General features: G+C 50.8%; 1 protein-coding gene across 1 annotated transcript; it reads right to left on the bottom strand.

Annotated features, from left to right (window-relative positions):
* Positions 1-19,406: 19,406 nt before the first annotated feature.
* Positions 19,407-23,693, bottom strand: LOC309798890 (cardiac-enriched FHL2-interacting protein; the record flags this gene model as incomplete). Its single annotated transcript, XM_082611622.1, has 1 exon — positions 19,407-23,693. One exon carries the CDS (start codon positions 23,691-23,693, stop codon positions 19,407-19,409), a length of 4,287 nt encoding a protein of 1,428 aa, XP_082467748.1.
* Positions 23,694-24,010: the final 317 nt, after the last annotated feature.

The raw sequence follows: 24,010 nt of genomic DNA, 5'->3' as shown, positions 1-24,010 counted from the left end.
TTATCCGCCCCTGGGCTAGCACACCTGGCCTTTGCATCGTGCCTACCTGTCCAAGGGCCCACCCACCCAGCAGGGATTGCCAGTGTTGATGGTGCCAAGAGCTACGGGGCCCCTCCAATGGCTTTTCCAGCAAGAGAGGCACCAAGAAGGGGCCAACCACTCCACATAATGGACCCTCACTCTCTCTTCTTAATTTTCTGGTTTCACTGGGAAAAGTAGAACTTTGATGAATTCAGAACCTGACTAAAATGGTTAAAAGCTCATTCTACCTGTTCAAAATCCCAGCTCTTACTGGCTGTGTGACTCTGGGCAAGTCACTTAACCTCTCTGTGCTTTGATTCTCTCCTGTAAAGTGGTACCAGCCTCGTACGGTAGGGTACAATAATGGTACCAGCCTTGTAGGGTTCTTTGAAGGTTACATGAATCGATCCCTAAGTGCTGCCTGGCACAGAGGAAATGCAGTATAAATGCTAGTTCTTCCACCAAGCCTAACACATATCAAGGGCTTGAAGATCTTTTTCGGGTAAAAACCTCATATTCTCAAGAAGGAAACAGGGTGGTTTGGCTCTCAGAGCCTGAGGACGTGCCTCCTCCTGGAAGTCATGCCCCCTTCCACAGCCCACATAATTTCCTTAGTAAGTGGTGTGGCAACCCCCAAATCCTCGGCAGGCTCATCCATGGCTGAGAGCATGGCATCTTGCCAGCTGGGTCTTGGGACCCGAGAGCTCAGATGGGAACTTGCAGTGCTGGGAGGCATGTGTGTGGGATGTCAGGTGAGAGGAAAAGAGAATGTCTTACTTAAGATGCTTTTAGTGGCCAGTAATGGGAACCGCTGGAGTCAGTTTAAGTCAAAAATGTGACTTTGAGAGAAGGAAAGGAGATACACCATGGAGCTCAGGATGGCAGGGACTCTGGTCCTGGATCTCTAGTAGGACATGCACTAAGGGTCAGGGGCTGTGGGGTCATCCCTCCTTTCTGCTCCTCTCTGGTTGTGCGTTCTGTTTTCCTCCCTGCAGCCTGCTTTATCCCTCCCAGAGCGCCTCACTCAGGTTCTCCACCAGGCAGAGGTTCCCGGTAGTTTTGGAACCCCTGCCAGACACCTGGGAGAGTGGACCTGCTTGGCCCAGCTTGGCCTGGCTGTCCATCTCTGGTCCTATCATCTGTGGCCAATTGTGGCAGCCCCGGTCCTGCCCTGGGACGTGCCATCTGGGCGGACACTGGAAGTATGCCCGCTTCTGGGAGAGCACACCAGCGGCAGAGCAGGGCACAGACGTGAAAAAAACCAACCCGCTTAGGCACATCAAACCCAAGGAGGATATTTATTTTCTTTAGAGACAAGGGTTATAAGGGACTTATAATATTCATTAAAAAAAAATGATAGCTCCATTTCTGGGCTCCACTCTTGGACACAGCCAGGCTTCAGAGGATCCAGCATTTGGTGTTTTCGCTCCAGGACTTGGCTAAACACCTTGGCAGTGAGCTTGTGTACAAACATAAATCATGGAGGTGTGCCTGGACTCTGCACCCAAGAAGCTCATGGATCCTGGGGCTGTGCAACACCCCAGGGATCCCCTTGAGCCATCCTCGGCGCCTGTCCTTGTCTAGGACCCCCTCCCAGTGACAATAAAGCTCGATTCAGAATTTGGACCCCCAGGGCCCCAGCACCGCCAACTGCTATCCGAGGTGGGTAGTGAGCAAAGTGCCGGGGAGTTAGGCTCCAGGGGTCTGCCATCTTTGTGTGGACAGCAGCATCCTTTCCCCCAGCACGAGCTGTTCTCCTGGCCAAGCCAGGCCCGTATGCTCCCTCAGTCCCACAGCAGGAGGCAGGGTGATGGGTTTGGATAAACCAAGATCTATCCCCTAATCCACCAGGAAGGACATTTTAGAGAAAAGTGCTGCCCCCTACCTGTATGTGTACTTCTAAGTCACCTTTCTCTGAGTCACTTTGAGGCAAAGCGGGGTATCTTAATGAAGAGCAGCAGCATCTGGGTACCCTAGGAACATCTCGGGTGTTCTCTTTGTGCTTTCTCGGACAGGTCACTGGAGGCTGGACTTTAGGGTTGAGGCTTCCCTTGCTGCTGCTGTCCTCCTTCTGCTCTCCGGCTTCTGAGCCGGGAGGACTGCCGCTGCTGTGCAAAACTGCTTGTTTTCTGAGCCTGGTTCTGTGCAGGAGACGGGCCATTGCTCTTTAGTGCTCTTCCTTAGGACGTGGGCACTGCCCCCTCCCACCAGCCCCTGGTTCCCCTGACTCTGCTGGATGCATCCTGGCTGCGATGCAGGGCCAGGGACCCGGGCGCATCGTCAGACAGTGCTGGGGCTGCGGCTGTGGAAGCCTGGCCTGGATCAGTTGGGTGCCCCAGATGTCACAGCAACCTCTATGCTGAGATGCCTGTGCTGCTGCTGGGAAGAGGAGGTTTGCCAGCTGTTGAATGGCTGTGAAGCCCTGCCTGGGGCACACGGGTGGTAGAGGCACTCATCCAGCTTGAGTAAAGGGTCCAGAGAGCATGGGAGGTGTAGGATGAAATGACCCAAGCTGGGGCCTCCAGGTCAAGGGCTGCCCAGGCTCTGCCAATGGCAAGTTGCTGCTAGGGGGCAAGGCTGCAGACTCTGGTGCCTGATGCCTCTACTTGGCAGACAGGAGCAGCCCTTACCCTACCCCTGGCCTTGGAGACCCTGCTTTGAGGCTGTTTGTGTTCCCAACACAAGGTAACATCCCAACAGGGTGATGGCAGCATGGGGTGCGCGAAACACCACAGACCTGGGAATCAGAGGCCTGAGGTCAACCCCTTCTATTGGCTGGGGGACCTTGGGAAAGCTCTTTAACCTTCCTGTGCCTCATTTCTTAACTGTACAGTGGAAGTAATTATCCTAATTTTGACATCATAGGGTTCTTGCGAGCATCAAGGGGGATGATGCACGTGAAGGCAGTTTGTGAACAACTCTCAGGATAACAAGGTCATTGGCAGCACACTGCAACCACGCTGTCTGGAGCCGCTTCCTGCTGCAGCAACGTGGGCCAGGCAAAATGCAGCCTAAGGGCAGAAGGGAGGCGGTGGCCGGGAAGTGAATTGTGTGGACCCTCCCCAGGGCTTTGCACGCCTCGAGGCCCCTCCCCCTCCAAAGGTCTGGATGGGGCAGGGAGAGGGGCTAAGTGATTGTGTAATGGCCACATCTGTCAGCGCTGGCCAAATGGTTTTTCCAGGAGTCAGCGAGCTAATGGCCCTGCAGCCGGGAGAGAGCTTCTCCTAAGTAGAGCACTTTATCTACCCGGGAAAATAAGAGCAGCGTGGCCCCAGGCCACCAGGACTCAAAGAACAGCTGCTCTGCCTGCAACCTTGAATTAGCACCCTGTCCCCATTGGCTTGCCTCGCACCTGCTGCCAGAGGCCAGTCTGCAGGTGGCAGCTGAGGTAGCCAGTAAGGGGGCACAAGAGGCCAGCTGGAGGTGTCACCAGATCTGGCCTTGAATCCAGGACCCTGTACCACCCGCTGTCAGTGGGACCTTGGCAAATCCCTTGTCGTCTCCAAGCCTCAGTGTCCACATCTGTACAATGGCGGCAGTGAGGCTTAGCTGTGGGGGCACTGTGCCCAGCACACGAGGGTGACTGCGGCCCAGGAGGGCCGTGAGCTCTCTCAGCTGATGATGATGACAAAGAGGGAGGAACAACCCTATGGGCCGAGGGAGAAGCCCCTGTAGGTGGAGGGGACCCAAGTGTGTGGTGAAATGGTGCACCCAGTGTGCAGTGCAGACAGGCCTTTTTTTCACCTGAGTCTTGTGGGAAGGCATGAAAGTCCTCTGTACAGAGGTCCAGCTGCAACTTACACCCTATAAAGTGGGTTCTATCTCTGGAGAGCTACAAAATATCACCAGTTCTCCAAATATTGGATACATATTTTTTAAAAAGTCTTTTTATTTTGGAATACTTTTAGACTCACAGGCAAGTTGCAAAAATAGTACAAAGTTTCCTTGTCCCTGTCACCGTTTCCTCCAAAGATAATGTTGACTTAACCCTAGTACAGTGATCAAAACCAGGAAATTGACATTGGGACAATACTATAAACTACAGACCTGATTTGGGTTTTACCAGTTTTTACATGTATTGATTTTTTTATGTAGGAGGATAGAGACATTTTATCACGTGTATGTTTTCGTGTAACCGTCTCCCACAATCAGGATACAGAGCTCACCATCACCTCTAAGAGTCTCTCCCCCAGCCCTAAGCCTGGCAACCACTGGTCTGTTCGCCGTCGTTTCAAGGATGTTATATACCTGGGATCATAGAGTGACTACATGCTTTTTAAACATCAAGTGTTCCACATGATGTGCTAGTCATCATGATTTAAAACATTAACTACAGAGAGTAAACATTAACTATATACAACATAACTTCTAAGGGGCTCTGTCAGATAACTCTCAGTACATTGACATTTATGAACCAGAGGAAATTTATTTTTATTTTTTATTGTGGTTAAGTACACACACATAAAATTTATCACCTTAACCATTTTAAGTGTACAGTTCAGTAGTGTTAAGTATATTCACATATTCTTAACATATACCGTGCAAACAGTCTGCAGAAGTTTTTCATTTTGCAAGACTGAGACTCTACCCATTTGGCAACCCCCCATTTCCCTCTCCACCCAGCCCCTGGCAACTGCCATTCTACTTCCTGTTTCTATGAGTTTGACTACTCTAAGTATCTCATGTAAGTGGAATCATGCAGTAGTTATCCTTTTGTAACTGGCTTGTTTTACTTAGCATAATCTCTTCAAAGTTCATCCACATTATAGTATCAGTTCTTTCCTTTTTAAGGCTGAATATTATTCCATTGTGTGTATACACATACCACATCTTGTTTATCCAGTCATCCATCAATGGTCACTTGGGTTGCTTCCACTTTTTGGCTATGGTGAATATTGCTGCTATGAACATGGGTGTGAAAATGTCTCTTCGAGACCCTGCTTTCAGTTCCTTTGAGTACATACACAGAAGTGGGATTGTTGTATCATATCCAGTCATCCATCAATGGTCACTTGGGTTGCTTCCACTTTTTGGCTATGGTGAATATTGCTGCTATGAACATGGGTGTGAAAATGTCTCTTCGAGACCCTGCTTTCAGTTCCTTTGAGTACATACACAGAAGTGGGATTGTTGTATCATATGGTAGTTTTAACTTTTTGAAGAGCCACCATATCATTTCCCACAGTGGCTACACCATATTACATTCCCACCAACAATGCACAGGGGTTCCAATTTCTCTACATCCTCACCAGCATTTGTTGTTTTGTTTAATTGATAGTGGCCATCCTAATGGGTGTGAGGTGGTATCTCACTGTGGTTTTGATTTACATTTCCCTAATGATTAGTGATGTTGAATATCTTTTCATGTGTCTGTTTGAACATCTTTTAATGTGAAAAAGCCTTGCTGATGGGGGTTCTGGAAAGGACTGAGTAGGAGAATGTAAAGTTGACTTTGGTGATGTTTTATTCACTTTTTGGAATAACTTGTCAAGAGGAGATGAAATGCCAGCCTGTTTGTCTTGGCCAAGAAATCTGTGGCAAGGTATAAGCATAACATATGGATGCATGAATTTTCTCTGCATTTGGATCATTGTATTACAACCTACCATCACACGGTAAGAAAAAAACAGAAACGGGGTAAATTATATCTGCTCCCCATTTCCAACCTTCCCTCCTCTGGTTTCTCTGTGTAGAGATGCCCTCTAATATTTGGTTCTTCATATCTGTCCAGAGACATTAATATGTACATATCCCTCTTGTCATATAAATAGTAGCATATCATACACACTGTTTGGTCTTTGCTTTTTTCTCTTAAATACATATTTTGGGGAGTGTTCCATATTAGTGTGTGTGGTTCTGCTTCTGGAATGTTCTTCTGAAGCTAATTCTCAATCCACATGCCTGCATTTCCTCCACCGGTGCACTTAGCCTCTAGAAGCTTCCCTCCATGTTTTCTCCCAGCATTTGGCCAATGCGCTTCAACTGGCTTATTCCTAACACAGAGGAACACCCAGCACCCAGACTGGTCCAATGAACATGAGTGTGAAAACAGAGTGCTGGTGGTGGCAGTGTGCCTAATGATTTTGATCATTTCCTGCATTAATTCCACTTAGCGACTGACGTCCTCCATTACACTTTTTTTTTTTAAAGATAATAAAAACCAAGAGTCCATATAACACAAACACTGCTGTATGGATAAATTTGTGGATACTAAATTCTTGACTGTTTAGCTTAAAATGTCCATTCATCAGCTGATGTTCCAAAGTCTTATCTTGGGTGCAAGAAATTTGATTTAGAGGCTGCAGTGTAATGGATAGAAATTCTGCCTGTGGGGAAGTTGATGTCTTCATGGCAAGAGTCAATGTAGTCCCAAGTGAGAAGAGCAAAGCCAGGGAGGACTGGGGTGGAGGGAGAGGAGTGGGGAACACAGGCTGAGAGCAGGCAGGAGGGCCCTTGTGAGCCAAGGTGAGCTCTACCCCATAGGTGGTTCAGGGCAGTATCGGAATATCAAGGGCTGTTGGGTTGACTTTGTCTTTTACTGTAAAAGTAATGATCATTAATGGATACCATCTATGTTCCAGGCATTCTATAAGATGCTTCTCACATATTATTTCTTTTTCTTTTTTTATAGATTTTTTTAAATTTTATTTTTGGTTGCGTTGGGTCTTCATTGCTGTGTGCAGGCTTTCTCTAGTTGTGGCGAGTGGGAGCTACTCTTCGTTGCAGTGTGAGGGCTTCTCATTGCGGTGGCTTCTCTTGCTGCGGAGCACGGGCTCTAGGCACATGGGCTTCAGTAGCTGTGGCTTGCGGGCCCTAGAGCACAGGCTCAGGAGTTGTGGTGCATGGGCTTAGTTGCTCTGAGGCATGTGGGATCTTCCCGGACCAGGGCTCAAACCCATGTCCCCTGCATTCTTAACCACTTCCCTAGTGGCAGGTGGATTCTTAACCACCGCGCCACCAGGGAAGTCCCTCACATATTATTTTTGATGCTTACATAAATTTACTATTGTTTTTCTCACTTTCCATCTGAAAAAAATGAGGCTCAGAAGGTTTAAGTGACTTATCCAGGGTGAAACAGCTAGTTGTTTTAAGCTGATAAATCTGGGGATAATTTATTATATAATAGGAGGGGAGACAATAAAACATGCAATGGAGGAGCTGGACCCAGATATAAGTTGGCAGTAGGAATTGAGTGAGTTGTACCTGTCCCCAGGAGTGGGAGAAACAGAGAGCATGACTTCCCCTGCATCATGTGACAGCCTCACCAGTCTCAGGGAGCTGATATCAGTTAGAGCTCAATGCCAAAGTTGAGGGATAGTGGGAGACTTTATTGGGGTGGGGGAGGCTGGGGTCCCCTTTCCTTTCATTATCTACTGAGCTCAATGTCTATTTTATTAATAATACATGCCTGGTGGTGATGTCTGTGAACAAATGTTTGTCTCCCAAGTCTAATTGTTCTGTCAGGCAGCCCTCCTGTAGATTTATCATTCTGTCTCTCTTCTTTATGTAGTAGCTTTATGGCCAGTGATTAGTAATGGCATCAGTTGGAGTTACTCTTTTTTTTTTTTTTTTTTTTTTTTTTTACGGTATGCGGGTCTCTCACTGTTGTGGCCTCTCCCGTTGTGGAGCACAGGCTCCGGACGCGAAGGCTCAGCAGCCATGGCTCACGGGCCCAGACGCTCCGTGGCATGTGGGATCTTCCCCGACCGGGGCACGAACCCGTGTCCCCTGCATCGGAAGGCGGACTCTTAACCACTGCGCCACCAGGGAAGCCCTGGAGTCACTCTTTATGGGGAAGATTCCTCTCGTTTACTGGTGGGATGAACTTGCAATGAGGGGGTTGGTGTGTGCAGGAGCCTATCCCCCGCTTGGCTCCCCTCACCCAGCAGCCCAGGTCCCCCGGTGCCCCTACCGCCTTGGGCTGCCTCCCCTCCTGGCTGGGCCCCAGACACGCCCGCAGACTCAGCTCTGCCTCATCGTCATCCAGCGGGCCCAGGGAGGGAGTGTGTGAACTCTTCATGCTTTATTCTCTCCCTTCCCCCACTTAGGGAAACTTAGAACCCTGCCACCCTTGGAGCATCCCTCTCCGCCCTTCCCCCAGCACCATCTCCTAACCCCACATTCTTAGGAGACTTCTGAAGCTGGGGAGAGGTGCTACAGCAGACCCGGGGCTGAGGGTCGTTCGCTGATGCAGCCTCGCGCTCTTAAGGTTCCTCACTGCCTGACCCACAATTGCTGCCCGCCCAACCTGGGTCCCAGGAATGGAGCTTTCTAACTTTGAGTGAACCTGACCATCTGTTGCAGTGTCCCTTAAGGACAGCTCTGCCTCTGGGCATTGCCTGAAGCCTACAGAACCCAAAGCTAGGGCCCAAGTGGTGGGGCTCTCACCCCCAGTATAACTCGCCTAGGTGCAGTGTATCTTTCCAGATGTACCTGTTCCCTGTCTGGCTGCTGAGAGCTAAATGGGCCATCAGTTGAGCCCCTCCTGTTCCCATGAAGGTCTCTGTGTGGAGAGCTGCAGGGGTGAGGCGGGTTGGCAGTGAGGGTGTGTGGGGAGAAGCACGTTTCTGTGGATGGATGGAATTACGTCTGCTTGCGCGGGGAGCTGAAGAGCCAGGCAAGGGTGCTCCATGCTGGCTTCCGAGCATATGTTTCAAGAGACCCTTTCAGGACCCCTCCCCACCTCTCCCACACCCGTGCAAGCTGGACAGCACGGCTGGGCTCTCCCTTGAGGATCCAAGGCGTTGGCGAAGCGGCTCTTTGTAGTGGGCTTCGCAGGTGCACAGACCTGGGGTTTGGATCCCAACTCCACTCCGTATGTGGCCTGAGCTGTTTGGCCTTGGGTTTTTCTTCAGCACAATGGAGATAATAATAGCCTACCTGAAAGGGGCTCACCAGGCTTCTAAAAAGTGAGCCCAGCCCTTCGAAATAAGGAGGGCTGGCTGGCCGGGTCTTGGCACCCGCGAGGTTTCCCTTGCTGCTTGACCAGCCGCTTCCTCCACTCCGGGCCTGAGGGATGCTTCTCCCTTAACCCAAGCAGAGATACTCTCATCTTCCTCTGTTCTCTCTAGCACAATGGAGCACAGAGGAGACCAGCTGGAAGGTTCCATTGTTTTGGTGATCTCTTGCTGAGTGACAAATTACCTTAAAATTAGTGGCTTAAGACCCTGATGCTTTTTTTTTTTTTTTTTTTTTTTCAGTACGTGGGCCTCTCATTGTTGTGGCCTCTCCCGTTGCGGAGCACAGGCTCCGGATGCACAGGCTCAGCAGCCACGGCTCACGGGCCCAGCCACTCTGCGGCATGTGGGATCCTCCCGGACTGGGGCACGAACCCATGCCCCCTGCATCAGCAGGCGGACTCTCAACCACTGCGCCACCAGGGAAACCCGACCCTGATGCTTTATTACATCTCATGGGTTCAGTGGGTCAGGAAGTTGAGGACAGCTTGGCTGGTGGCTCTGGCTCTGGATTTTTCATGTGGTTGCCCTGGGACAGGGGCTGGGGCCGGAAGGACCTGCCTCTTTCCCCGTGATTGACGTCAGGCAAACCCCTTGGCTTAGGAAGACCTGCTCTTACCACAGGCGTTCCAAATTACTGCATGGCCTGACTGCGTGGCCTCTACCAGCCTGCCGGGGGCCGGGTGCCAGCAGGCACACAGCTTCATCCTGGGGCCCCAGAGAAGGTACTGAACCTCCTCTCTGGCTGGTCCATGGGCAGGAGCAGTGACAAGAAGTTCTTATTCCTCTGTCCTTCTGACAGTTCTCCCACAGAAGTCCTAGCCTTCTTTTTTCCACCTGGCTCTGACCGTGACCTTCCCACCTTGCCCAGGCCTGGCTGGCTGCGGATCCTGATGGCCTGTTAAGCTGCCCTGGTCTCTTCTTGGGTTGCAAGGGGCCTAGGACCTTGCTTTGTGGTTGGAGGTCTACCTCCTGATGCTAAGCCACACTCCTGTCTGTTACTTCCTGTGTGCATTTGAGAGCCTTATCATTTTCCTCAGCCCTGTCCCTCCTGGTGTGAAGGCTTGGGAGAGGCTCTGACAGCTCTCTCCTCTCCAGTCATCCTAACTGTGTCCATGGGCCCGGGCCTTAGCTCCAGACAGGTGAAGGCCTCTTCTCAGCAATACCTATGAGGTGCCCCTGTGGGGTTGGGCACAGGAGGTGGTTTACTCCTCTGGCATGCCTGGGTGGCAGGTCTTTAGGGCTCCCTTTCCTGGGGAGGGGGTGGAAGCAGGTGGCCTCTACCTTCTCTCAGATCCCTTGACTGAGGAAGGCCAGATAAATACAGCCTCACATGACATCTTGACTCGATCTCATGAGGGACATTAAACCATTCCCACAGTCCTGACCCACTATATCATGAGAAAATAAAGGTTTGTTGTTCTATGCCATTAAGTTTTCTTTTAAAGCTACTAAGTTTTGTGGTATTTTGTTACCCAGTAATTGATAACTAATACAGTGCTTGTACCAAGTTATAGTCTCACAAGTAGTGCATGAGAATTTCCATTGCTCTGTATCCTTGTTAACACTTGGGATTGTCAGAATTTATAATTTTGCCAATCTGTTGGGTAAGTAATGCTACCCATTATCCATTTCATTGTGACTTTAATTTGCTCCCTGTACTCTTGAGCTCTGTTATTAGATACATACATATTTAGGATCGTTATGTCTTCTTGATTAATTGGCTCCTTCATCATAATGAAATGTCTCTATTTATTCCTTGTTCTAATTTGATTGATATCAGTTACTATTTTCTAAAAAAAATTTTTTTTATTCTTTTTTTTTTTTTTTTTTTTTTTTTTGCGGTACGCAAGCCTCTCACTGTTGTGGCCTCTCCCGTTGTGGAGTACAGGCTCCGGACGCGCAGGCTAAGCGGCCATGGCTCATGGGCCCAGCCGCTCCACGGCATGTGGGATCTTCCCAGACCGGGGCACGAATCCGTGTCCCCTGCATCGGCAGGTGGACTCTCAACCACTGTGCCACGAGGGAAGCCCTTTTTTATTCTTCTATGACTTGACTTTAGTCCTGTGAACATTTAGCCAGTAAGAGTCATCTGTGTTTCTATGTGTAAACTTTATTCATGCTTCTTGCCGTATGATATTCAATTGTAGAAATAGTCCCTATTTTATATTCCAATTACTCTACTGATTTATAATTTATTTTGTTTTACCTTAATTTTTGCAATTATGATCAACTTCTGAAAACTTCTTTTGTACTAAGAGAATACAGTGTTTTCCAATGTCCTTGGAAGGACACATCTCTTTTGGTTTGCTGGAGTCCCTGCTCAAGCAGCAGAGAGAAGGGAGTTGCACTGAGAGTTATTTTAGACCAGGGCCATCAACATGAACTCAGATTTTCTTAGAAAAACCCTTTCTCTTAGTATCTTCTGCCAACAGCCTGGAGGATTCAGATTAGATTCAAGTATGTGGTAGACGTTTTTGGAGAGGGTAGCATATGGCTTCTTCCTTCCTCCCTCCTGGCTTCTGGTGGCTTCTGCCCTGCCCTCTCTCCCCCTTACCACGCAGAGTATAAGAGGGAAAGGTCTCCCCGGGGGCTGGACATGTTATCAGAAAAGATAACATGGTCAGTGTTCCTTTAACAAATATGCTTAGCTGGGGTCAACTAGTTTTAAGTTTTGAAGCCTCAAGAACATACTCAGAGGACACTGTCAGAACTTTTGGCAACATGAGAATCTTAGTGGCTGATCTGGCTTCCCAACAACCTTCAGAGTCACCCTGTTTCAAAAACTCATAGAGAAATTAATTGAGATGTGAAGATGTCAAACAGTGTCTCCTCTAGAATTTTCTAAAGCTCTTCCATGCTTGATAATATTCAAATCCTACTTAGAGACTTAAACCTGGATGTGTGGACACCTTAAGTGGTGATGTTATTTATCTTTTAGAGCCATTTTTTTTTCTTGTAATAATATTTATTTCTCCATCTATGGAACTGTAGACACTTTGAGGGGAGATGAGAAGAGAGATAACCAGCTTAATTTATCTCCCTTGTCCTAAAGGAGAGCACCCTTGATTTTTCTTAGGTGACTTAAGTGTTAAAACCCCATCAGTACTAACCTGGCCTTACCACTTGGCAGTCAAACATGATGAAATACTTCAGAAGACTGTGGTCTGATGCCGAGTCCTCCCTGTGTCAGTAAATAGAATTCAGGTACACTCACCACTTTCACTTAGTACGACTTGTCTAATGTCCTCATCATTTTGTCATCACAAGACCAAATAATAATTTGGTTCTAACTTGGGTTTTGGATGTTGTTGTGAGTCCTGGGTAACCCTTTTGGCCTCCTTCTGTTGGCAGGCCTGGAATTTCTCATCAAAGGACATTAGTTAAGTGTGAATGCTGACTTATGGGTTACATCATGGAACATCTGTTCCTGGGCCTTGGGTGCCTGAGATTGCATTTGTGGGGCTACAGCCTCCGCAGCTGCACAATCTCACACGATCAGGGGAGCACAGTGCCTATTCTGGTGTGGGACTGGCTTAACCCATCTAGTTAGTATTAACAACTAGTTTGGAAAGTGAGGAAATAAGGTCAGAATGACATGGATTTCTTCTCCCAAAAGACCCTTTCTATTTATTTATTTATTTATTTTAAAAATTTTATTTATTTTATTTATGGCTGTGTTGGCTCTTCGTTTCTGTGTGAGGGCTTTCTCTAGTTGCGGCAAGTGGGGGCCACTCCTCATCGTGGTGCGCGGGCCTCTCACTATCGCGGCCTCTCGTTGCGGAGCACAGGCTCCAGACGCGCAGGCTCAGTAATTGTGGCTCACGGGCCCAGCTGCTCCACGGCATGTGGGATCTTCCCGGACCAGGGCTCGAACCCGTGTCCCCTGCATTGGCAGGCAGATTCTCAACCACTGCGCCACCAGGGAAGCCCCCAAAAGACCCTTTTTAGAATTTAGAATAAGAATTCCATGGAATTCAGTGATGTTTACCTATGGCTTACCTTGGGCCTGGCACCATATTAGCTGCTGGGGATGAGTGAGGACAGGCAAGATCCCTCCCTCCAAAAGTGAGCATTGAGGGGGCGAGAAAGACAAACAGTTAAACAGACAATTACAACATGGGCTGGGATGGGAGAAACACAACGTGTTGGTGGACTTGGAAAGCGAGGTGCATGGCCAGGAGTTAGGGCGTCAGAGGTGTCCTTCTAGAGAAGTTGGGGTCTAAGGTAGAGCACCTTAAGGCACACAGGAGTGGGCAGGAGCAGGCTGGTGGGGAGGGGAGGGTCCAGAGGGTCCAGGGAGAAGGTGAGCGTGGAGAGAGTAGGGAGGCTGGGGAAGGAGAGGCCTCCAGTCACCTGTTGCTGTGTAAGTTTGAAACTTAGTGGCTTCAAATGACAGCAGTCACTTTGTTATCTGTCACGGCTTTGTGGGTCAGGAATCTGGGGATGGCTTAGTGAGGCAGCGCTGGCTTGGGCAGCCAGAAGCTGGAGCTGGAACAAGAAGGGGCGGATCTCTTCCTCTCTCTCTGTGTCGTCTCAGGGCCTCTCCAGGCCATCTCCACGTGGGCCAGGGTGGGCTTCTCCACAGCAGAGTGAACCAGGGTACGTGGACTGCCCTGTGGTGGCTGAGGACTCTCAGGGCACTTGTTCCAGGGGACCGATGGAAGTGGCATGGCACCTTCTGACTTGACCTTCGACTTGCACACCGACTCCACTCTGTAGGGCACAGCCGGTGGGTGAGAAGACACAGGCCCCGTCTCTTGTAGAGGAGTCAAAGAGCGTGTGGAGGGGCTGGAAATGGCCCATTTGGTCAACTCAAAGAAGCTTGAGTTGGTGGGAGTCCAAAGGAGCTGTAGGAACAGGCAGGAGATGAGCCCGGAGAGGATGGGGGTCCCCAGCATGTGGCAGCCTTGCACGCCCTTCTCTGGAGCCTGACTCTTTGCCGGGGTGAGCAGGGAGCCCTGGGGTGTTAGGTAGGGCCTTGGACTACCCTGAGGGGAGTGGTGTTTTGGAAGGGAGTCACCTTGGGAGTGGGGGGAGTGAGGGTGCTCTGAGTGGGGTTGAGGGGTGATGCGGTGCAGACGGCTGAAGGGAGAATTTTCAGATTTGGGGTCTGATTGAATTAGGGGCAAGAGATTGGGAGCAGTGGGGACAGCGGCCAGGACTGTGGCTTGGGCCACCAGGGGATGTGCACAGGCTGCTGAGGATGGGAGCCAAGAAGAGGAGGACCTGGTGCGGGTGGCAGGACCCTAGAGCTTTCTCTTCCTCCATCTTCCTCTGTGGAGTCAGGGGTAGGTGCTCTGTCATCATGAGTGTGGCTCTGAGCAGGCCCACCCACCGTGATCCCGAACCCTGCAGCTTTGTCTTCAGGGGAAGGTGGAGACCAGTCTGTGCTTGGCCACACCAGGGGCAGCGTTTTCTTTAACCTCCAACCCTGCGCTGGGACCTCAGGGTGAATGGGATGTTTGTGCTGGTCAAAAGGCTTTTTTTGTTCTGTTTTTTTAAATTGTGCCCAAATTTGCACACCATAAGATTTACCATTTTAACCATTTTAAGTGTACATTAAGTACATTCACCACCATCCAACTCTAGACATTTTTGACCTTCCCCAACTGGAACTCTGCACCCATTAAATATCAACTCCCCACCGCCTCTGCCCTCAGTTCCTGGCAATCAGCATTCTACTTTCTATCTCTACGAGTTTGGCTACTCAGTGCCTCATAAAAGTGGGATCATACAGTACTTATCCTTCTGTGACTGGCTCATTGCACTCAGCGTAATGTCCTCAAGGTTAATCCATGTTGTAGCATGTGTCAGAATTTTCTTCCTTTTAAAGGCTGAATGATATTCAATTGCACGTATATACCACATTTTGTCTGTCTGTTCATTTGCTGATTGACATTTGAGTTGCTTCCACCTTGTGGATAATGTGAATAATGCTGCTATGAATGTGGGTATGCAAATATCTCTTTGAACTCTGGCTTTCAGTTCTTTTGTATATATACCTAGGAATGGAATTTTCAGATTACATGGTAATTCTGTTTAACTTTTTGAGGACCTGCCATCCCCGTTTTTCACAGCAGCTGCACTATTTTACATTCCCACCAGTAATGCATAAAGGTTCCACTTTATCCACATCCTCACCAACACCTGTTTTCTGTTTTTTTGGTTTTTTTTTTTAAATTTGTATAGTAGCCATCCTAATGGGTATGCAGTGACACCTCATTATGGTTTTGATTTGAACATCCCTAGTGATATTGAACATTGGTCAAAAGGTTTCCATCAGAGGGTATCCACCCTCTGGGAAGTCAGCAAACTTGGCAGGGGAAGGGTGGTCAACGTATGTGGATCAGGACAGATGGGGAGGCCCCTTGAAATCACACTGCCCCTTATGGTGGGTCACCTGGCTGGACGGAGGGCCCTCAGATATATATCTAACACAGGTACACGACAGGTTACCAGTGCAAGGAAGAGTAGAGATGGGGGCTCCACTTATGACAATGATGTGGAAGGACCACACAAGGTAATTGTGTCCAGTGTCAGGGTGTTTGTTATCTGGGCCCAAATGCTTTCCACATACATAGAATTTGGGTTTTGCCCAGAGCTCCTCCTTTACGTGCAGTCATTTCCCTCATATGTTTCACTCACGTGGCCATCCCCTGTGTAGACTTGGATTCATGACATCAGCATGTTGGAGCCCCACCTAGAGCCTGGAGTCTCAAAAGCTGGCATTAGGCCCCCTTTGACATCGGCGTCTTGGGAGAGGGGTCATTGGCTTCTATTGAACATCTCCAGTGACAGGGAGCTTAGCTCTCCCCAAGCCACTTGCGCCACCGGAGACAGCTGTAGTCATTAGAGATTCCTTTCTCATAGTCAGTGTGAATCAGCATCCCTGCAACTCTCTCACCCAGACGTGTAAGTTTCTCTTCCCTCCCATGGTGATGTTGAGAGACATGAAGATATCGATTTATTTCCCCTAAATCTTCTCCTTTCCAGGCCAAACAGGAGCTGCTAGAACTTCTCAAAGTTTAACGTGCCAACAAATCACTGGGGAATCTTTTGAAAATGCAGATGGAGATTCTGGATTTCTAACAAGTTCCTTGGTGATGTGGAGGTTGCTGGTTTATGGACCACACTTAGAGATGCATGACTGGGGGCTCAAGTGCCCACCTGGAAGTGAGAGAGACCTGAGTTCCTGTGTGGGCCCCTCACTCGGTGACTGTTGACTATGGGAAGTTACTCCACGTCTCAGTGCCTTTGCTTATTTACAGTAACATGAAGCTAATGAGGGTACCTCTCATAGGTTTGTAGTGAGGTCTGAGACCAGGCTCAAATCTCTCCGTTCAGGGGCCAGCACAGCCTGTGTGATGGACAGTGTAAGCTCTTGGTTATTTTCCGTTGAGCAGCCCCAGGACCTTTGATCGTTCCCTCGAGGTGCTCTGCGTTTATGTCCCCTCCCCAGGAGACACTTGGAAGGGCCATAACTCATAGTAAAGGGCCAGTCCACTAAACAGAAGATGTAGGCGTGGTCTTTACCTACAGTTTCCACAAACAATATGTTCACAATTCTTACCACTATTCTACTAAACACAATGATAGAAACAGTGGTTTTTCTGGGCAACTCAGTTGAGTGAAATTTCAATTCAGAAGTTGAAGGACATATCAGCAAAGGTCTATCCTGCCAGGCTACGCTTGTTCTATGCTTGTGCTGATTAGAAATGCTAAAGAACAATTAGCTAAACCAATACACTTTGATATGGCAAGACAGATCTATTAGTATTTAGTACATGTCACTTTTGTTTGATAGACAGATTAAAGGGGGGAAATTCTTGTTTCTTCACAAGCTGATGCACAACTTTGTGTTTTCTGGCTCAGCTCAGGTGTCATTCCTGCAGGAAAGCCCTTTTTCCCTCCAGGATATGAGTCAGATGCTCTTCAGGCCACCCTATTACATCCCTTACCATGTGGGACTGTAATTGTCTTTCTTTGTTAGATTTTAATTCCCTGGGCACAGAGATCAGATCTTATTATCATGGTATCTTTGGTGCCCAGTGTAGCGCCTGGCACAGTGCAGGGACTCTGAAAATGTTTGTTAAAGGAGGGAGGAAAGAAGAGAAAAAAAGAGGGTAGGAGGGAGGAAGCGGGGTTTGGGGGAGGAGGAAGGAAGGAGGCATAAATGACTCCCTCCAACCCCAAACAGAAAGAAACTGAAAGAAACTCATTTGCAAATGAGTTGGTCTTCAGTGACTTTTGCCCCCTGGAGACATTATCTGCTTTTTAGGAATTTAGGTACTTTGCTGTAAGTGATGGAAGCCTTCCCTCTAGCTGACTTGCTGGAGAGCCAGGTGTCCAAGGAATCCTTATTCTAGATTTGTGAGTGGATGCTGCATTCTGCCAGATGCCCTGTTCCTCTTTTACATTCACAGGAGAAAAGAGGACTGGGGAGTTGACCTTGATCTCCAAATATCTATCTTTATGCTTTTAGCTCCTTCAATATCCTTGCTCATATTGCTTCTAAGACAGAAGATGACTGGTCCCCAAACATAAGCTCCTCTTATGCAAAGTATATTTTTCCTTGTGGTTACTGTAACTATGGTTATTTTTTAACCGGGGGACTCTTTTTTTGTTAGGTAATTCTTTTCATGGGCCCTGAGAATTTTGAAATGAGATATTATCTTTCTTATTTGAGTAAGATGAAAACAGGTGAGAGGATGCCTGGTGATTTGGTGGCAGAGCCAAGGTCCCAACTCGCTTCACTGGCATCCCAGTGAGTGACTCGTGCGAACCAGATTTCTCAGACAATGGCCTACCTGAATTCTTGGCTAACTATCCAGCGGACTCACCAGGTGTAGACAAGCTATGCCAAGGCTGGGGGACTTGTGTAGCATTTTCAGAATGAAATTAAGGTGTGGCTGCACTTTTGGGAAAAACAAACAGGTGTAAAATTCTGAATCCAAATTACGACCCAGAATATCTTCAAAACCCCAGTATTTGCACGAGTCTGGGACATGGTGAGCTGGGTGCCCCCCCATCTTCCCAGCCTGGAAATGGCATGCTGGCCCAAAGGACCAGGGTGATACGTATTGTGTGGTCTCCTGGGACGTGAGCAGTGCAGTCCTGACAGCTGCCTTGACAGCTGCCCCTTCTAAACAAGGATGAAGGCACTCTAGCCCCAGTCTTTCCCGCAGCACAAGAATTAAGAGACTTCAGCGGAAGCCCCGGGTGGAGGCCCACGAGGCCGGTCTGTTTCCTTCCCAGCACGTTGCCCACAGTGGGCATTGCTCACAGACCCTCACTGCTCTCAGAGGTGCAGAGGTGGTGACTGCACTCTGTTCCCCTCAGTTGATTCAGATACTTCCCTCCAACTCCCAGAGGGACTTGGGAGAAACACGATTTCCTTTTGAGCATAGGGCACAAGTACCGGTCATTAAATCGGGACCGTCAGGGCCTGACTCAGGTCCCAGGTCATCCTCGATGGCGGACGTGGGTCCTCCTCATCTCTGCTGCCCCAGCACTGGTGGAGAGCCTGGCCCGAGAAGGTTCGGACAGGTGTTGAAGGATCAAGCAAGGACACTGGGACTGCAGTGGGTGTCGAGGCCACTCTGTTCAGGGTGGAGACCCTGGGTGGCTGCCAAGTCATGATGGGAGGCCTGGAAGGCACGACACTTTACTCACCAGCACAGACCCACCACTGCCCACAGAAGAAAGACAGGAGTCGAACTGCATCTGCAAACTTGTTTCACTTTTTACAAGGTGATCAGAAAATAGCCTTCAGAGGAAAGTTTCCTCAGTAAAGAAAACCCATTCTATTCAAATAAACATTTCTGCAAGATTGCCTTGGTTCAGCCCTCAGCCATTTACCCCCTAAGGTGAGCTGGAAAGGGCTGCTGTGTCTGAGCGAGGGTGGGGTGGCCACCGTGTGCCACACCTGACCTAGGACGGGGTGTACTGGGCGGTCTGCTGGCCAGGCAGGGCTCAGCGCGGCGCAGTGCTTCTGGGGGGTCCTGGGGTTTGCTCACTGTGGGAGCCGACCCTTGAGGAGGAGTGGGTGGAATGCTGGCGGGAACAGCTTGCTAGGGAATCAGGCTGGACCCACACTGGTGGCAGGGCCAGGGGAGAACAGGGAGCAGGGAGGGGAGGAGAAAAGAAGTGGAGCAGATCCTGGATCCAGGAAGGGGCTCAGAAGGGACTTGTTAGGAGGGCAGAGCAGCGCCCTCCCAGGCAGGGGAGCCCTGCGGAGCCCTGCAGGTGGGGTTTTCTGAGGATCCCCACTTCCTTTGAAACTTTAGGGATCTCAGATGGCTGAGTATGAGTTGATGTGTGTGTGTGTGTGTGTGTGTGTGTGTGTGTGTGTGTTTGATTGTTCTGGGGGAGGGAGAAGTAAGCTCTTCTGGGTTTATCGGGGGGTGGGTTAGTCTGCTGTGATTCTCAAGAAATGCCTTCCATGGCAAAGTCCTCTAAGTCGTTAATGGAGATGATATTCAGGCTTGGAGCATCTCCCACCTCCTCCCCTGGGCTCTGGGGGCGCCCCAAGGGGCACTGGCCTGCAGAGTGCTGGGTGGGGTCACTGGGAGGCTCAGAGGCCAGCTGCAGGCCAGCATCTTGGGCGCTCTGGGGCCTGGGGCCAGCTGCCTCGGCGGTGTGAGGGCGCTGCCTTAGGAAGGTGGGGGCAGAGAGCTGAGAGGAGCAGCGCAGGGGCATCAAGGCTGTCACGGGCAAGGGCCGGAAGCCCGGGTACAGCACGTAGGGAGCAGCAAGGGCATCCGGCGGGCTTGGCTCAGGGGAACCCCCCTCAGAGGATGGGATGGAGACCTTGACGTATTTGCCCGTCTCTGGGTCATAGAAGGTCTTGATTTTCACCTGGAGCGGCAGATCGAAGACAAAGTACTCTCCAGATTGGGGGTCTTGGAGGACCTTCTGGGTGGCAGGGTAAGGGGGCAGGGGTGTAAGGGACTGGGACCCCCCAGGCCGCCTCTGGATCGGCTCTGAGAAGGCGGACACTGAGTGGCGGCGCACGGGAGGGGGCAGGGAACGGACCATGGGGAACCTGGCTGGGGGCCTCTCTCCGGGGGACGGTGGCCTACGCTCTGAGTCCTCGGGGTACAGCTTTTCCTCCCGGCGTTCGCCATGCTTTTCCTGTGGCTGGTCGGTCTTTCTCCTCTTGCTTGCCAGCTTCTTGGCCCGCCGCAGGGCCTTCTCTGTTTTGGGTGGGACTGCTGGTGGCTTGCCAGCCGCCCTCTCCAGCTGAGCAGGAGGCTCTGGCTTCTCCAGGAGGCCAGCTGAGCTGGTTGCCATGTCCAACAACGAGCCTCTTGGAGAAAGTGTCCTGAGGTCTTCTGCTGATGGCTCCAGTTGGGGGTCGGAGCCAGGCTCCCACGTGAGGACATGTGTCAGGTCCTCCCTCTGGGCCACCCTGCCAGGGCGGGGGCTGGCCCAGGGGCTGCTGCGGGGAGGCTCCCCTGGCAACAGGCTGGGCTCACTGGGGGCCTGGTAAGCATCATCCCAAATGCTGCTGGTGGCAGGGGAGCACGCACTGTTCTCTTCCAGGGAGCTGGCATTGGGGGAAGCTGCTAACTCACCAGGGACCAGTCTTCTCCCTGGGGGCCATGCTCTGGGTGTAGACAAAAAGTGACTTTTGAAGCCTTGCGCCTGCTCTTCCCAACAGGTTCCAAGCTTCTGTAGGGGTGGCTGGTCTTCTAGGTCGCCTTCTGGCAAAGCAATCGTGGGGATGCACCTTGGAGCATCCAGCTTCCCCTGGTCTATGGAACTGCTCTTGCTATTGTTCGCCATGACTTTATGTACGGCCTCTCGGGGTGGCTTCAATCCTTGGCCCTCTCCTGTGAGTGGAGGAAATGGGACGTACCCCTTTGGGGCTGCCTGGGAGGTCTCTGACCTGGCTGCACTGGGATCCCACCCGTGGTCCTCCATATCCTCACAGGCCGCCCCCTTCAAGTGTGTGCCTTGCACGCTGGCGGGTGTCAGAGTGCTGGGCATTTCCTGGCTCTCGGGGGCACAAAGACCAGCATCCCTGCCCCAGCCCGGCCTTGGCAGTTCCTCCTCTTTGTGGCCATTGCCCAGCAGGGAGTCTGAGGACATGGATCTCAGGAGGGGCAGCATGATGGGTTTTATCACAGGGGTGGCCCTGAGGGTATTGTCTTTAATTGCAAAGAGTATGTGCTTGTTTGAAGTGGAACATGGTGAAGGGGTTAGGTCTTTGGCATGTGAAAGAGCTGTATCCTTACCTCCCCCAATGCCAGTGCCTCTGAAATTAGCTTCCTCCCTTGACGCCTTCCTGGGGCTACCTTCTGGCAAACTTTCCTCTTCTCCTTGCAAGGATTCCCGCTTGCTGTGCTCCTCAGCGCATGCGTGCCCATTACTCAAGGTGCGGTATTGTAGTTCATCTTCCTCCATCACTTTCTCCTTCTCATCCTTCTGACTGTCACCTACACTCACGTCATTCCTCCTGTCTTCCTGCTGGCTCTCGGCAAACCACATCTTCTGTTGATCCTCGAATGAGGCAAAGGACTGATCTGAAGAGCTGGTGCTGAATTTGGCCTTACTTTTGAGGCCTGGCATAAAATCAGACTGGCTGTCACTGTAAAACACATCTTCCTCCTCGGGAGAAAGGGGCCCTGGGGAGAATTTCTGGTTGAAGTTTGGATTCTGAAGCCTTGCCTCTCTCTCCGGTTCTGTATCTTGAGAGATGGATCTCAAGAATCCATTCTCTAGGACGGAGGTCTTCGGGGTCTCCGCAGCCTTCCCTGCCTCAGGGTCTCCACTGCAAAGCTTCAGGGACAGATGTCTCCTGGGGCAGTGTTCCCTGGAGTCTGGACGCCAGCTGGGCCTGGCACCGCCCATCTCCGATTCTCCATTGGCATCGTCATTCTCATAGCTGCTCCTGTTGGCGGCCTCGCCGTTGACACAGAAGGGGGCTTTGGTGTTAGGTGATGGTGAGGTGAGGGTTAGGTAGTTGTTTGCAGAGGCTGCACCGGGGTCCGCTTTGGGGTCCTTCTGGGTACTGATGAGTGACACAGAAGGGGCATCATCTGGTGTCTCCTTAGAAAGCTCATCTGGAGGGCCTTCCTCGAGCCCGTTGGGAAGGAGGCCGCCATTGCTCAGGGATTCTTGCTTGCCTCTGGTTTTCTCATCAGGGCCTTTCAAGAGAGGCGAGGGACTGTACGTGCTCTTCACACGCTTCCGCACATCTTTGAGGTTGAACAGCAGGCTGGGGGCTTTGGATTTGTAACTGTCCCGGGACAGACATTCACTGGGCTCCTTCTCTTGGTATCCATTTAGCTGTCCTGTGGGTGATGGGGTTCTCTCTGCTGGCTGGCTGTTGGATGACTCCAGCACATGCTTGTTGGGTATGACAGGGGTCAGAAGCTTACTGATGTTGAAAGGAGGATCGTAATGCTCATGGGGGTCCACAGGCAAGTCAAGAGCATCCTTTTCTGGAAATTGCCCCTGGGGATTGTGCTTCGTATACAAGGCTGGGCCTCTCCAGTTGGTTTGCTTCTTCTCTTCTGAAGCATCCTGTAGACTTTCTTTACCTCCCTTGCCAGACTTTGGTTTCCTCCAGGGGGCATGGGTCGGTTTCAATGGAGGCTCAGGCTGTGAGCTGGAAGCTTTTCCCTCCGTAGCAAATACCTGGGCTCCCAGATCCCTAGATCCCCAGGTTCCAGATGTGGAGAGAGTCCCTGTGGCCAGCCTGTTCTCTTCCTGACCGCAGCCGGCCCGGATGTGGCAGGGGGAGGCTTTGTGCTCAGAAGCCGGGGGCTCTCTTAACAAGGGTGTGTCCTCGTAATGCTTGGGAGCCTTGTTTTCTGCGACCGTGTCAGCAGCATCCTTCCTCTCGGGCAGCCTGGGTTGGTGGGCGTTCCATGACTCAAAAGCACTGTTTTCACTATGAAGAAAGGTCCCTTTGCGAGCCCACTCCTGGCCCCTTCCAGTCTCGCTGGTGGCTGCCTTGTGGGCCGGAGAGGGGAACTTTGACTCAAATGAGTTGGCTGCGTTTTCGGGCGTTGGGAGGAAGCTGTTGGGGCCATGACAGGCCATTTCAGGATTCTTGGGGGACTCCTGCTCTCTGTGCTTCCTGCCAGGCTGGTGGTTAGTCTTATGGGTGCTGGAGACTTCAGCAGGCACCCTCCTGACCGTCAAAAAGGCAGAATCGAAGCAGAAGTTGACACCACTTTCTGGAAGAGGAGCAAATTTGGGGGGATTTTTGAGAGCTGGAGGCTTGCTGGGAGGAGGCCTGCTATCACAACGCTGGCTTTCAGTCCTGTCAAAAGATTTAATCAGTGATGACACTTTGGAAACAGGCTTGTTGCTGCTCCTCAGGCCGGAAATTGGCACTTCCAGTCTCCTCTGGGCTGGTGTCAGTGGGGGGCTGCCCTTGGGATACTTCTCCTCCCCTTGAACGTACTTGGGCAGCTGTTGGAACGTGGCCGCCCAGCCGGCATGCTCCGTGCCTTGGGATGGTAACTGGCTCCAAATGCCGCTTTTCCTATGGGTATGGCTCACCGTTCTCTGGTGGAAATTCCCGAACACCGGGGACAGGGCCAGGTCGGAGTCATGGAAGGATGCGTCCTCTGAGATGCACAGGCTCCGGAACGCCCGGTCCGTGAGGCTGCTCACCTCCCTGTCTGCATCGTCCAGCACGCTGCCAATGCTCGAGGAGTCGCTGAAGCCGTCCGTGCACTTCTTACTCCCCTGCATCCTCTGCCAGCCAGGAAGACCGTCCCTGTCAGTCAGTGGGCGTCTCTGGGTGATGATTTAGGAAGGGTTGGATGCAGCCCTCTCCCCACGAAACTAGAGCTTCCCGATGACCAGATGCAATTACAAAGTGGGAATTCTTTTTCTCTGCAAAAGGAAAAAGTGCAGGGTATGAATAGGATATTCAACTTAGCGGCTCCATATAAGAAGGACACGCTGGTCTGGATGGTCGATTTTACGTGTCAACCTGGCTGGGCCATGGTGCCCAGTTTTTGGTCAAATGCCAGTAAAGCGGTTTACTCTCCACAGCGTGGGTGGGC

Source organism: Mesoplodon mirus (genome assembly GCF_964341445.2).
Source record: "Mesoplodon mirus genome assembly, chromosome: 2".
Classification (NCBI taxonomy): domain Eukaryota; kingdom Metazoa; phylum Chordata; class Mammalia; order Artiodactyla; family Ziphiidae; genus Mesoplodon; species Mesoplodon mirus.
This window is presented reverse-complemented; position numbering and strand designations above follow the sequence as displayed.